This window comes from Diadema antillarum, unplaced genomic scaffold, assembly GCF_040938485.1.
Source record: "Diadema antillarum isolate AM-2024a unplaced genomic scaffold, OU_Dant_1.0 seq00000920_RagTag, whole genome shotgun sequence".
Classification (NCBI taxonomy): domain Eukaryota; kingdom Metazoa; phylum Echinodermata; class Echinoidea; order Diadematoida; family Diadematidae; genus Diadema; species Diadema antillarum.
In genome coordinates, this window is record NW_027271772.1 from 231466 (window position 1) to 244622 (window position 13157).

At 39.6% G+C, this 13157-nt stretch overlaps 1 protein-coding gene across 1 annotated transcript in view; it reads left to right on the plus strand.

Annotated features, from left to right (window-relative positions):
- The first annotated feature begins 235 nt into the window (after positions 1 to 235).
- LOC139741322 (cytosolic non-specific dipeptidase-like) overlaps positions 236 to 13157 on the plus strand; it is a 69565-nt gene continuing 56643 nt past the window's right edge. The window contains exons 1-4 of the mRNA XM_071651908.1: positions 236 to 368; positions 8873 to 8996; positions 11238 to 11408; positions 12812 to 12967. Of these exons, the coding sequence (XP_071508009.1) occupies positions 337 to 368; positions 8873 to 8996; positions 11238 to 11408; positions 12812 to 12967 (483 nt within the window). The 5' untranslated portion in view covers positions 236 to 336. The remainder of the gene's footprint in view (positions 369 to 8872; positions 8997 to 11237; positions 11409 to 12811; positions 12968 to 13157) is intronic.

Below are 13157 nucleotides of genomic sequence, written 5' to 3' on the forward strand. Positions count from 1 at the left end.
TCAGTTTTGCTGAGAAATGTAAAAACGCTGCCGGTAAGTGAAAAAATTATGTATTTCCACGGTATTACGGATACATGTAGATGATGAATATTCATGATGAAGCGGGACGGGTGCCCAGATAGTGCTTACCGTGCAATGACATGTGACACAGACGGTCAGGCAAACACCACCGAACTAAAACATGTTTTAGTTCGGTGGCAAACACACACGAAAGGAGTCACCTGACGTACGTTCTAGCTGTACGCACGCCCTTTCTCTCTCGGCTAAACTGATCCCGGATCCAGTACATCTGCCAAATCGGAGACCTAACCTAACATAAGTTGCACCCAGCCAAATATGGCTGACGAATTCTTGGACCGTTTGTTTGCGTGAGTATCGATATCATGGACCCGTGTCAGTAGAAGGTTGGCAGTTTAATACACGAGAGCTGCAATTTTTATGTGGACAACAACGATTCGCTACGCACCACTACCCACACTAACACCCTGCACTCAGCGGGTCCGCCCCCGCCGCTGCGGCCTACGCTCTCCTCTCAAGTCAGTACTTGCACACGTGCCACTGCACCCTCCATTATTGATATTGTAATTTGTAATTGTATGCTATTCCATCCCACATCCACTATGCACACCTACATGCTAACGTTACGCATACTGATTTACTAACTAGCAGTAGTACTGAGTATATTAAAGGATAGCGGCATTATCCTGAAATCGGTCAGCACTCGGGGGGGGGGGGGGAATGTGGCAAAGATTAAGAATTTAAGTCAATCTTAAAGTTTAACAGTAATAACACCAACTTAAAAATTACGGTAGGCACAGAGCTACCAAGTCTCACGCATTCTGCGTGAGACTCGAGCATTTAGGGGCCATCTCACGATCTCACGCATGACACCCATTTTTCTCACGCATCGGGCTAAGTCTGCAACTTTGGGCCCATAATGATGAGCATAGCTCAAAATATTAAAGTAATAGTTGCAATTGAAGGTATATTTCCCTTTTGTCTTTCAAAATAAGTAAAAAATAGTCACTTAAGTATGCACCTGATCGCACCATTAAGAGCTAAAAATTGAAAGCTCCCTACCGTGGGAGGCCACAGGGGGGCGGGGGGGGGGGGGGGGGGGGGGGGTACCCTCGCTCGTGCGCACAATCGCATGCCGAGATGCCGAGTCATGAAAATCTCACTCATAATTTTTTTTTGAACTTGGCATCCCTGTAGGCAGCCAGTGCCAGTGACAGTGTATGACTTCAATAATAAGCACAGGCCTCGAATTTCGCCAGTTTTAGGGACAGGCAATTTTTGGTCTTAGGGGCACTCTCTCTCAAAAACTTTTAAGGGCAGCAAGGAAAAGTTGCAGTAAGCATGGTAATTCTTTGAGAGAGGCATTGCGGCAAGTAGATAGGGCATTGCGGCAAATTGCCTTTTGCCTCCCGGGTAATTCGAGGCCTGCAAGCAAATAATCAACGTTGGTGAAGATGATGGGACAAACTATCACTTCCTCGGCGATCTGAATGTGTACGCTATCTTTCCTCAGCTGCGCTTCGGAAAGATAGCGTACACATTCAGATCGCCTCGGAAGTGATAGTTTGTCTCATTGCCTGAAACTAAAAGTTGATTATTTGCTTTATATTCCACATCAAGGGTCTCCTAAATTCCCATTTTATTCCACATCTGAAACCGTTTTAGCTGTCTTTAGGTATCCTTAGAGCTTAGGCTACGTGTGCGCGTAGATGACAAAACAATGAATTTGCTACGCGCACCGCTCGGCACTGAAGTGAAAGTGCATCGCACTGTGTACTATCAAGTGACCTAGTTAACCCGTTGAGGACGGACTGATTTTGCTACAACACGCATTTCCCATAGACAACTGCCCGAGTATACTCGGGACTCGTCCTCAACGGGTTAAATGATAGTCCACAGTGCAACGCACTTTTATTTCGCGCGTACTCATCTCGCGTTAAGACTGTATGGACTGCCAGAGATCAGCAAAACAAACAGCTGTCTTTATAGATGACAAAACAATGAATTTGCTGCGCGCACTGCGCGACACTGAAGGGAAAGTGCGTTGCACTGTGTACTATCAAGTGACCTAGTTCTTCTCAGGTGATGTGATGGGCAAAACTATGCTTTATCACGTGATCAGCTCTTGACCAATCCTATAGCAAGATTCTTAGTATGTGGAATATAATAAAAGATATTCTAACTTTTGTAATATTACAATTATTAGAATGAAAATTTTGAACACTTTTTTTCATACAGGCATTGATTAACAAAATAATTAAAGCAAGGGACATTTCAAGGTTGTTGTTTTTTTTTGTGTGTGTGTGTGTGTGAAGTGATAACTAACAATTTGAAGTGGATTCTGAAAACGTGCATTAGATAAACCTGAGTGAGAGAAACCAATGGCCTAACCCGTTAGCTATTAGCTATTCATAATTTTAAGTTGACTTCAATTCCGTGTGAAATATCCCCCTGATTCTCAATCTATTCTTCCTTGCAACTGTCCCTGTCTTGTTTCCTATCCTTCCATCTCCATCAGTGCAACCTCAACCATATGATCACTTCATGACATGCATTAGACTGCTGAATTTATTTTCAATTTCATGTCTGTGGATCCTGACTCAAAAGGGCAATGCATTCATCATGATCGATCATATGAGTTGTTTGCCTCTTTGCTGTGCAGTGTGCACACTACTTTCCATCTAGTACAAATCTCCTTGGTCATCGTGTGCACGTCTATTCTCCATACTGTATTTGATAACTGCTCTGTATACCCAGCATTTGAATTCTACATGTTATTATTTCTTTTTCCTTCCTTATACCTGGCAGGCATGTTTATTTATTAAGTACACTCTGCATTTAGATGCAAAATTTGTAGCTATTAGATCTGTTTTATTACTGTCACACACAGACCATGTGTAGGCACTGTACTTCATCCTACAATGAATACATTTCACCACGTATCAGTGGGAAACAGATTACATTCAATTCAACGTTTATTCATGCTAATGGTGCAGTATTTTTTTAATGTACCAGTACATGAAATGTCAATAAGCCATTTCATTCTACCTTTCCCATGGGGTGCTCTCTTTGTACTTCTAATTGTCCTACATCTTCCGTCGCGGCGGCCATATTGCGTGGCCTGGAGATTTCTTATGACATCTAGGCTCCTAATTACAGTATTCATCGCATAATCGGGACAGGTTGGGAGTAGCAAACACGGCCCCTTTAAGCGAGGTGCGCGATTTCGCGATGAGCATTCACCATACACTAACGGCATACGACATGTACATGTAGTGCACACACACACACACACACACACACACACACACACACACATGCATACTGACGTACTGTACATGTGCATGAATACACTACCACGCTACCCCTCGGCGCGACCCTCTGTGTAGCTCATTCATAACTGAGGAAGATTGTGACGTACGCACAGATCACAGTGTATTGAAAGTTGAAACACTCAGAGACGAGGAATTTGGATTTTGCCGTCAAAGTGTATGACTGAGATTAAACAACGTACACAGCCTGAGGGCAATTCCACGGTAACTCGCGTTACAAATAATGGGTACATTTTTGGGATAATGTGCCAATATCTTTGTAATTGGTAGGATCTACAAGTTACTTTTTTCATCATGGGTTAAGTAGACATACACCAACTAAATGAATCCAAAAAGAAAAATAAAGGACAAACATGTTGGGATTCTTGAATCATTTAATTTCGGTAACTCGCGTTACACAAAAAGGACATGGTCAATTCTATGAAGACCTCTTTTTGGAAAGTCTCCTCATACTAGACAATCTTGATAAAAGTTTTCCTACCTTGAATTGATAGTGGGTTAGGACTCATAAATTAACAATATCAAAGTTGAGTAAGAATGACCTGGAAAAATGTAGGGAGCCTTTATGTCGGTAACTCGCGTTACGGTAACTCGCGTTACATTATGTCCACTAACACAGGGTGACACAAATTGATGACATACAATTGTTCTGATGGCACTGAATCTTGTGTTGAATAATCTGAGAGATGCTTATTTGTGTAGATAGTAAAACAAATAAATGTTAAACAAATATTTTACTAATAAACCCAATAGAAGAGTGTGTTTAAGACTAGTAAGAGCTTCACTCCTCATAGAGACCTTGAATATGTTTGAATATATACTAGATGGTATGGGTGTATTATTACATTGTAAGTATCAGAGTGTAAAGATGAAAAATGTTGAAAGTCTTTTTAAAACAAAACATAAAAGTATCAAACCCTATATACAAGTTTACGAAACAGCTTACAATCTTTCAAAAATTCAAATCCTATCTTTGTGAGGAGTGAAAACTAGTACATTTCTTTGCAGCTGATTGACAAAAAGACCAGTTCGTAATTCCACTTTGTGCATGAACAAAAAAAGATCATTTGTACGAACAGGCATTTTGGTTTGTAAATTCACTGACATTTAGCATCTGTGATGCGATGATTATTCATGCGATCCTTATCTAAATGATGCTTGCCAGCACATCCACCTGACAGCAAGAATGGTATTTTGCAATATAAACGGAAATAAGCTGTTACTGCATTCAATACAAAACAATGAAATGGATGCCTGCTAAATTATAAACTGATGGGAGTATTCTGATCCCCTGATCTAAATGCAAGTTCATTCTTTTTTTGAACAGAAGTTCCATAAATTGTTATGTCATGCAAGCTTATGCATTATGCTGCTTTGAAAACAAGTGAAGTGCCGAACCAACTGAGAAAAAAGAAAGGTCATTTGTACCAATGTGTACATGAGCTACAGTGTATACGAACTGGCTTATTACCCTACATCGACGTAAATAAGCACTGAATTGATCAGTGTTTTAGTAGTAGCCATGATAAAAAAGTCATGGGCGTACATACTCAAGCAGTATTCAAACTTACGACCTCCTGATCACCGGACCAGGTGTCATCTCCACTAGACCACCGTGCTTTCGCCCGACAGCAAGTAGTGCTGGTTCTAATCCTTATAACATGCAGTGGGTACTGCGTAATTATTCAAATTCATGAAATTCTTCCATTGAGATGTTTTCATTGCAACTGATTGACAAATTGCCCTACATCAACGTTAATAAGCTCACTGAATTGATCAGTGTTTTATTAGTAGCCATGATAAAAAATCATGGGCATACATACTTGAGCAGGATTCGAACCCACAACCTCCTGATCTCCGGACAGGTGTCATCTTCAGTAAACCACCGAACAAGGATTAGAACCAACACTTCCTGTGCTTTATAGCATTCTGTAATAAAAATTCTGTAATACTGATGCAGGAAATTCAAAAGATAAATCTAATGGTCTCATTCACTGCTGGATAAATGTACACATGCAGTGAAAGCCAGGCTAGACTCTTCAATGTGGCATGTGATCAGTGGCCTTGATGCTAATCACAGTGTATTAGGCTACCCTCCTTTGTTTCAGTCAAGCATAGTGTGTATAGCACTGCATTTGATTGTTTTCACCACAATCTAGCTCAATTAAGTGCTAAAATTTGCTTATGTTGGGGGAAACTTGTGTTTATAGTTGGTAACTCGCGTTACATGCCGGTAACTCGCGTTACATGGTAACTCGCGTTACACTTTTCATTGACATTTTTTAATGTGATAACAGTGTTTATTCAAGTCAACATCCTGTGTACAGTATCAGGGTGTGATGAATTTAGAAAATTATAATTCCCAACAAATTACCTCCACTGCTTCCTTCAGAATGAAAAATATTTCTTGTTTCGGTAACTCGCGTTACATGGCTCAAGGGCTGAACTTTCATGTGGTGATTAGAATTTTTTGAAGGTGGCATAAAAATTTCCTCATGGGAGACTGAAGTAGAACCAATTTGCTTCTTTAAAATGAATTAATTGAAGTGCTAGCAGAATTTTTCTATTAAAAAAAGTTATATCAAGTTAAGCATGCATTTTAGCAATTTGGATGACAGAAAAATTGTCTTCAACATTTGTAGCTGTGTCTCGGGAAATATTTGACCGATTGATATAATTCTTTGAGTTTCCTTAACTTCAATATATGGGTAATACATAATGAGTAATTCTTTTGCAATATGATAAAGTTGAAATTTAAGTGCCATGTCCACATTCCCATGGAATTGCCCCTGAGTTGTGTGAGCGAGGCATGTTTTTTAAATACATTTATCAACAAAATCAAAGATCGCTTGAAGAAAAATTGACCCGTTTATCAGAGGTCCCCGCCCGATTATCCAGTGAAAATAATGTGCATTGGAAATGTTTCTGGGAAGCGTATGTCATTTAAGCGAGGTTCCCGATTATCAGATGCCCGATCATGCGATGAATACTGTACTGCTCCAAGTTATTGCCATCACCCTTTTTTTATTGTGTTCCATCCAGTGTGCCTTCATTTCTTGTCCTCCTCTCTTCATTCACCTCTCCTTGTTCCACTTCATTAATCATCCCCCCCTCCAATCTCATCTTTCATGGCTGCCACAATGGCTGCCATCTCTGATAGTCAGGAGGTCCCTCCCCGTACTGTTCCCAAGCACCATGGAGAAAATTCTGACCACTTTGTTGTGTCGGTACAGTGGAGCCTGACCTCTTGCCTACCGGTACCCCTCCAAGCCGTGACACTGGCTTTACTGAAGTGTCCAAACACCCAACCATAGTCCTAATGGGAGTCCTGATTTTGTTCCATACCCACACTTCAGTACTGCACACTGGGCTGGCTTTATACATACATGCACCTAGTCTACTTGAGATGAAGATCTGTGGCTATCATTTCAACCGGACCCCAAGCAACAGTTATTATTATGAGGACCCCAATCCAAGTACTACATATACTAGACAGATACTATGAGCTCCCTTCCATGGAGGCATTCTGTTCAAAGTAAATGTTTCAATAACAGGGCTGTCAACACTGGAAACTAGTTGAGAGTGAGACTCCCATAGGCCAATGCTATAATTTAGGAGTCATAATGTGTGAGATCAATAGAAATGCATGCAAATGAAATAAAGTTTTAGAGTGAGAAAGGACCAAAATGCGTGAGTCTCACGCTCAATGCGTGAGTCTCACGCTCAATGCGTGAGAGTTGGCAGCCCTTCATTATGACACCTGCCTCGGTACAGATTTATAAGGCCCTACCTGAAGCATGGCTCTGTGGTAAAGACCATGGATTCTTATTCCTTAGGTCCCAGTTTCAAGTCTGTCTACAGCAGCAACATACACAGGGCTGCCAACCTTGAGTGAGAGTTTGGCGTAATACACTGCGAGGGAGCGGAGCGACCTCCTGGCTAGCGCCTGGCAGCCTGCTGTGTGGCTACGTACACAGTCAGTGTATGTAAAGCGATGTAAAGCACACATACATGTACTGTAATTTGCCAAAAGTACAAGCTACGCTCACGTGGTATAGGTAGAAACCAATCGTAATCCAATAGCTCGTCTTTGTGTGCAAACCGAAAACGATTATTATTGGATTCCGCTTTACACCCACGCGGGAAAATCTCGAAATTTTGGGCTTGGGCATATTGATATTCGGAATATCAGAGAATTTAGAGATATAATGCATGAGAGTTGGCAGCCCTGCAATAATGATAATTATTTTTTTGATTTAATACATGGACTGTTAATGATTTGGTTTTATAAATACTAGGCTTGAGCAAAGTATTTCAGATAGGGCCCATTTTTTTATTGAAAAGTATCAATTTTTTTTTGTTCAAATGTTTTGATTAATCGACTCTTTTTGTCTAATAGCTGTGATTTATTTTACTGGTAGGGGAAACTATCATTAGGAGTCCCTTTATAGGACAATACTGCAATCTGTAATGACAGTATGAAATTTATTCCTTGAACTGAAAGAAATTGTTCAAGACTGCCTCAATCAGTGTGTCATATGACAGGTTGTATTGGCACAGATTTCCGTTCGGTACAAACAGGAATAGATCTACAGTTGGAAATTTCCTGTCTTTTGTTCTCGTGTGCATGATGTGTGACACTTTCATACACAGTTCCAAAGCAGTTCAAAGGTTATCATGCAGCCAGCATTCCATACAGAGCAACACGTATGTCACTCTTCATATTATTGGAAGCTTGGAGTCAATGAACCTTGATATTTTGGTATTTAGTATTTACTTTATAAATACTTTAATGGATAATTACTTGGATCCTTGGATTTGGGCTGGCTGTAGGGCCTATAGTGGGGAATACATGTACATTTGTAGATTGTATGTCACTCATATTATTGGAAGCTTGGATTCGGTGAACCGTGATTTTTTGGTATTTAGTATTTACTTTATAAATACTTATTTGGATAATTACTTGGATCCTTGGATTTGGGCTGGCTGTAGGGCCTATAGTGGGGAATACATGTACATTTGTAGATTGCTACCCCAGGGATTCAAATGGAGAAAGACACGTGATGTATGGATAGCACTACCTCCTTCAAGGGAGGAGGTTATATTTTCATTGGCGTTGGTTTGTTGCTTTGTTTGTTTGTTTGTCTGTGCGCAAAATAACTCAAAAAGTTGTAAATGGATTTGGATGAAACTTACAGGGAAAGATGAGAATGATGCAAGTAACAGCTGATTAAATTTTGGTAGTGATCCAGGAATTTTTCATGGATTTTATGAAGGATTTTCGATATTTTGGCAGGTAGGGTCAATGAACTTGTGAGTTCAAAAAGGTCTTCACCCTCAGAGTGCTTTTCTAGTTTTCTGGATCAAGGATTCCTCTGCTCCATGCTTTGGCCCCAGGTTCTGAAAATATTTATCTACATCAAGTTTCTCAATCCCATTTCCTTAAAACAAAAAAAATATAAGAAATTTGTTTGAATTCATATTCTTTGCTGTTTGTTTGTTTGTTTGTTTTTTTTCACCAGCTATGTGGATGAAAACAAGGATCATTATGTCAAGAGGCTGTCTGATGCTGTGGCAATCCAAAGCGTGTCAGCATGGCCAGATAAGAGGGGAGAAATCACCAAGATGATAGAAACAGTTGCAGCTGTGAGTACATACAAGCCAGACTGAAGTTACATTCTGCGCATTGAGCAGATAACAGTCACTTGAGAATAACTATGATTATGAGACTTAATATGCATATTATGCAAATTGATGTAATTCATGAATGGGTTCCCAGAAACCCATGCAGTGAGGATCTTCTAGAGAAAGCAATTGCACACATGGTGCCCAAGGAGTATAGTCAGGCTTTTGTCAGTTCCTCCTGATTGTTTGGTAATGATGTCACTTTCAGAGTATTGTTCAGTGTCATAGAAATGATGTGTGTTTGTTGTTAATTGCCTCCATCTCCTCCTCGAGTTGTAACAACACAGAGAGCAACTGTCTTCTGAGCAATGACATGGACAGTGCCTGAATGTTTTCTTTATGTAGCAGTGAAAGAACTTTTTAAATATTTAACCCTAAAGGGGCCGGGCTTTTTTGGCTATGCTCAGACCGAGATGGAGGGGGGGTTTGGGGGGGGGGATGGATTCCACCGCCCCCCTCCCCCCCCCCCCCCCCCCAGATCTCGGCCATCGGTGGTGCGATCGCGATGACATTTTGCATGCGTGAGAGACCCGCGTCATAATCTACAAGAATGTGTCATAAGATTTTTTGAAACAATCAATTTCTAATTTTAATTAATTAATTATGCAAATTAAGCTCAAGATCATATTTTAGCCTAATTAGAAGCATTGAGAGTCTAATTTTTGATCTGTAAACCTGTTTTAGCATATTCAACAATTGTACATCACAAAAACTTCCAAAATTCATTTCAGTTCTTATTTATTTTATTGTTTTCAGAATTTCTTATGTATTTCTTTGTTTTTCAACTTTTGTTTTTTCTTTGTTTTTTCATTGGAAATTGTCACTGACCACTTTTCTACCATAATCAGCACCAAAGTAATCAATGAAAGTGATTAATTGTAAAAATAATCAGGTTTTTATGACTTTCATGACAGAGCACTGTTTTCCATAGGAAATGTACACAAAATCACAAAATTGTGCCCGTTTTGGGGCGACATTCCGTTACAAAAATGGGCGTGGCTTCGCAAAAGTATGCTCGGACGTCGCAAATTTGGTCTCAAAAGTTGCGCGAGACTTGAACAAACAAAGTCAAGAAGCCTCGCGACGAGGCCTTCTCGCGTTAGAGAATTATAGCGCGAAACGTCGAGGGGGGGCGGATTCCCCCCCCCCCCCCCCCCCCCCCCGGCCCTTTTAGGGTTAAGGGAGCTTGATGTCATAAGAGAAGAGCAAGTTGGATTACACAAGTGGGTGGTATCTAGCTGTACAACTGTTTTGATTTGGTGATGAAAGATTTGGGGTTGAATCATTGCTAACTGTGAAGTGATCTATTAAGATGAGATTATGGCAGCACTTCACAAATATAGTTCTAATGATTATCAGAAGATTTAAATAGTCATCATCAAAATTTAATATGATGATTACAGGGATGCCAGTTTTTAGGCAAAAACTTGAATTCAGACCGTCTTGTGTACAAACTGGCATCATGCAGAGATGTTTGTAAATCAGGCAAAGTTTCACAAGATTTCATTTAACAGTGATCGATTCTGCCACAGAAATAAATAACACTAATACAGTTGATGCTGTCTAACAGCATTGTAAGTCTCCTTATGACCTATGCACAAATATTCTGTATTATGTTCTATTTTTGATGCAAAATCTGCAAGAAAAACCTGTGTTCCTCATGTCAAATAGATGCTGTCTCATAATAACTTACATGTAGCTCCTCTGTTTTTATTCAAATTCTTGTGACAATTGTATTTGTTGCAACTGATTGACAAATTGCCTTAATATCGATGGAAGCTTAAATGAGTCCGATCCGAGTGTATATGACCGTGATTTTTTATCATGGCTACCACTAAAACACTGATCAATTTGATGCTTACTTGTGTCAATTTAGGGCAATTTGTCAATCCGCTGCTACAAAAGCAACTTGACCTAATTGATATATCATACCCACTGCTACAAGAATTAGAACCATGCAGCTCTGTCTGTTGGATAGAAGCTTGGTAGTCCAGTGGATAAACAACTGTCCAATACTATTTATTTTCAGGAGATCGTTGGTTTGAGTCCAATCTGAGTATGTATGCCCATCTTTTTTTTTTAAATCAAAGCTACTTACAAAAATACTGAATTAATTTTGTGCTCATTTACATTGATGAAAAGTAATTTGTCAGTCAGTTGCAACTGCTGTTTACGTTGTTATATTTTTTTTTTCCCACATAGGATCTGAGAAAACTGGGGGCAACAGCAGAGCTGCATGACATTGGTACACAGACGTTATCAGATGACACCAAAATTCCCCTTCCTAATGTCATCCTCGGTTACCTCGGCAACGACCCAGCCAAGAAGACCGTCTGCATCTATGGACATCTTGATGTTCAACCAGCCAAGCGGGTATACATTCACGATCCATATGTACTTGTTTGCTAGGCAAGACCTAGAACATATGAAGTGTAAAATCTATTCAAATAAAATGTGCCCTTTTACTTCTTCCATGAAGGTGCACTTTACATTTCATTTTCTCTGCCTCTCATTTGACCAATCAACTGGCTTTCCCGGTTTGTGGTATCAATCTTGTTCCACGCTTGTCATTTCTAATACTCTATCCATAATGTGTGATTATTGCATTGTATCTTGAACTTTTTGAACAAAGTGCTGCTGATACAGAGTTTCTTTTCTTTTCTGTTTTTTTTTTCAATAAAGAGCTGAGAAGAATGCGGATAGTGTCAATTGCAGAACTTGAAAAAAATTGTTGTGTTTTAGGAACTTTCTTCTGGACTTCTTTGTCTTTAAGCATGCTGTTTATCGTCAATTTGCCATTTGAAGGCTGGGAAAAATTGTCTAGACAAAGTCTGGGTGCCTGTCTACAATCATGATGTATAGTGTTCTCCATTTTGCACACTTTGATAATCAGCTGCAAGCTCCCATTACTATCATCATTATTGTTATCATCATTCTTATTACAGCATTTTGATAGGTACCACAACTTTAATACACATGTGTTGTCCCTGTACCAGTGTCCCATAGACAACTTTCTACTTGCTCCATCTGGTAGGATTTGTGCGATTGATGGGCCCTTATTGTCGTGTCGGTGGGGTGAAAAGACCTTGTGTCTCAAATGTCTATGAAAATCGCATTTTTGGTATAAAAATTGTCAGATAATCAATCAATGTCCTGTCGAAGTCCTAGCTGTCTATTTCCAAAAATGAAACCACCATTGTAATTGGTGTGTCAAAGAAGAGGTGATCCCATCTGTTAAAGTGCTTTGGCTGCTATTTTTTTTTTTGTCTCCTACAGTAGACGTTTTGAGATGCGAGGTTTTGTCACTCAACAGTGATATAGTGGTCCATTGAAGTAATGATCATTGATACCAGGTATCACACTGAATCACCCAACTTCCAAGATGCTGGCCACACTTGGTGATAAAGCATTTTCATCTGCTCCTTCCAAACTGTGGAATCAATTAGATCCAAAACTCTCCACAACCAGCAATCTCTCATCACCTTCAAAAAACATCTAAAATCTCACTTGTTCCATTAATATCAATAATCCACTGGTAAAGCGCATTTGAACATGTACATTTATGGAAAATGCGCTAAATATATGCATTATTATTATTATTATTATTATTATTATTATTGTTATTATCATTACTATTATTATTGTTATTATTATCATTATCATTATTGTTATTATTATTATCATTATTATTATTATTATTATTATTATTATTATTATTATTATTATTATTATTATTATTATCATTATTATTATTATTGTTGTGCATTGAAACCCAGGAAGATGGCTGGGACACAGATCCGTTTGTGCTCACAGAGGTCGACGGCAAGCTCTACGGACGCGGCTCCACGGATGACAAGGGACCGGTGATGTGCTGGATCAACGTGATTGAGGCATACCAAGCCCTGAAGAGGGAAATCCCCATCAACATCAAGGTAGTGCTAGCCTTGCTTCCAAGCATCTTGCCTTCTTTTTTTCATGACCCCGAGGTTTAGCCTCAAATGTTCTGATAGAGGTAGAAGTCATGCACAACATACTTGTACATGTAGCTGTAGATGTTGTGTAGAGCCTCGCAGTGGTCTGTGATTTAACTCTCTTCAGACGCACTCAATTACTATATGGTGT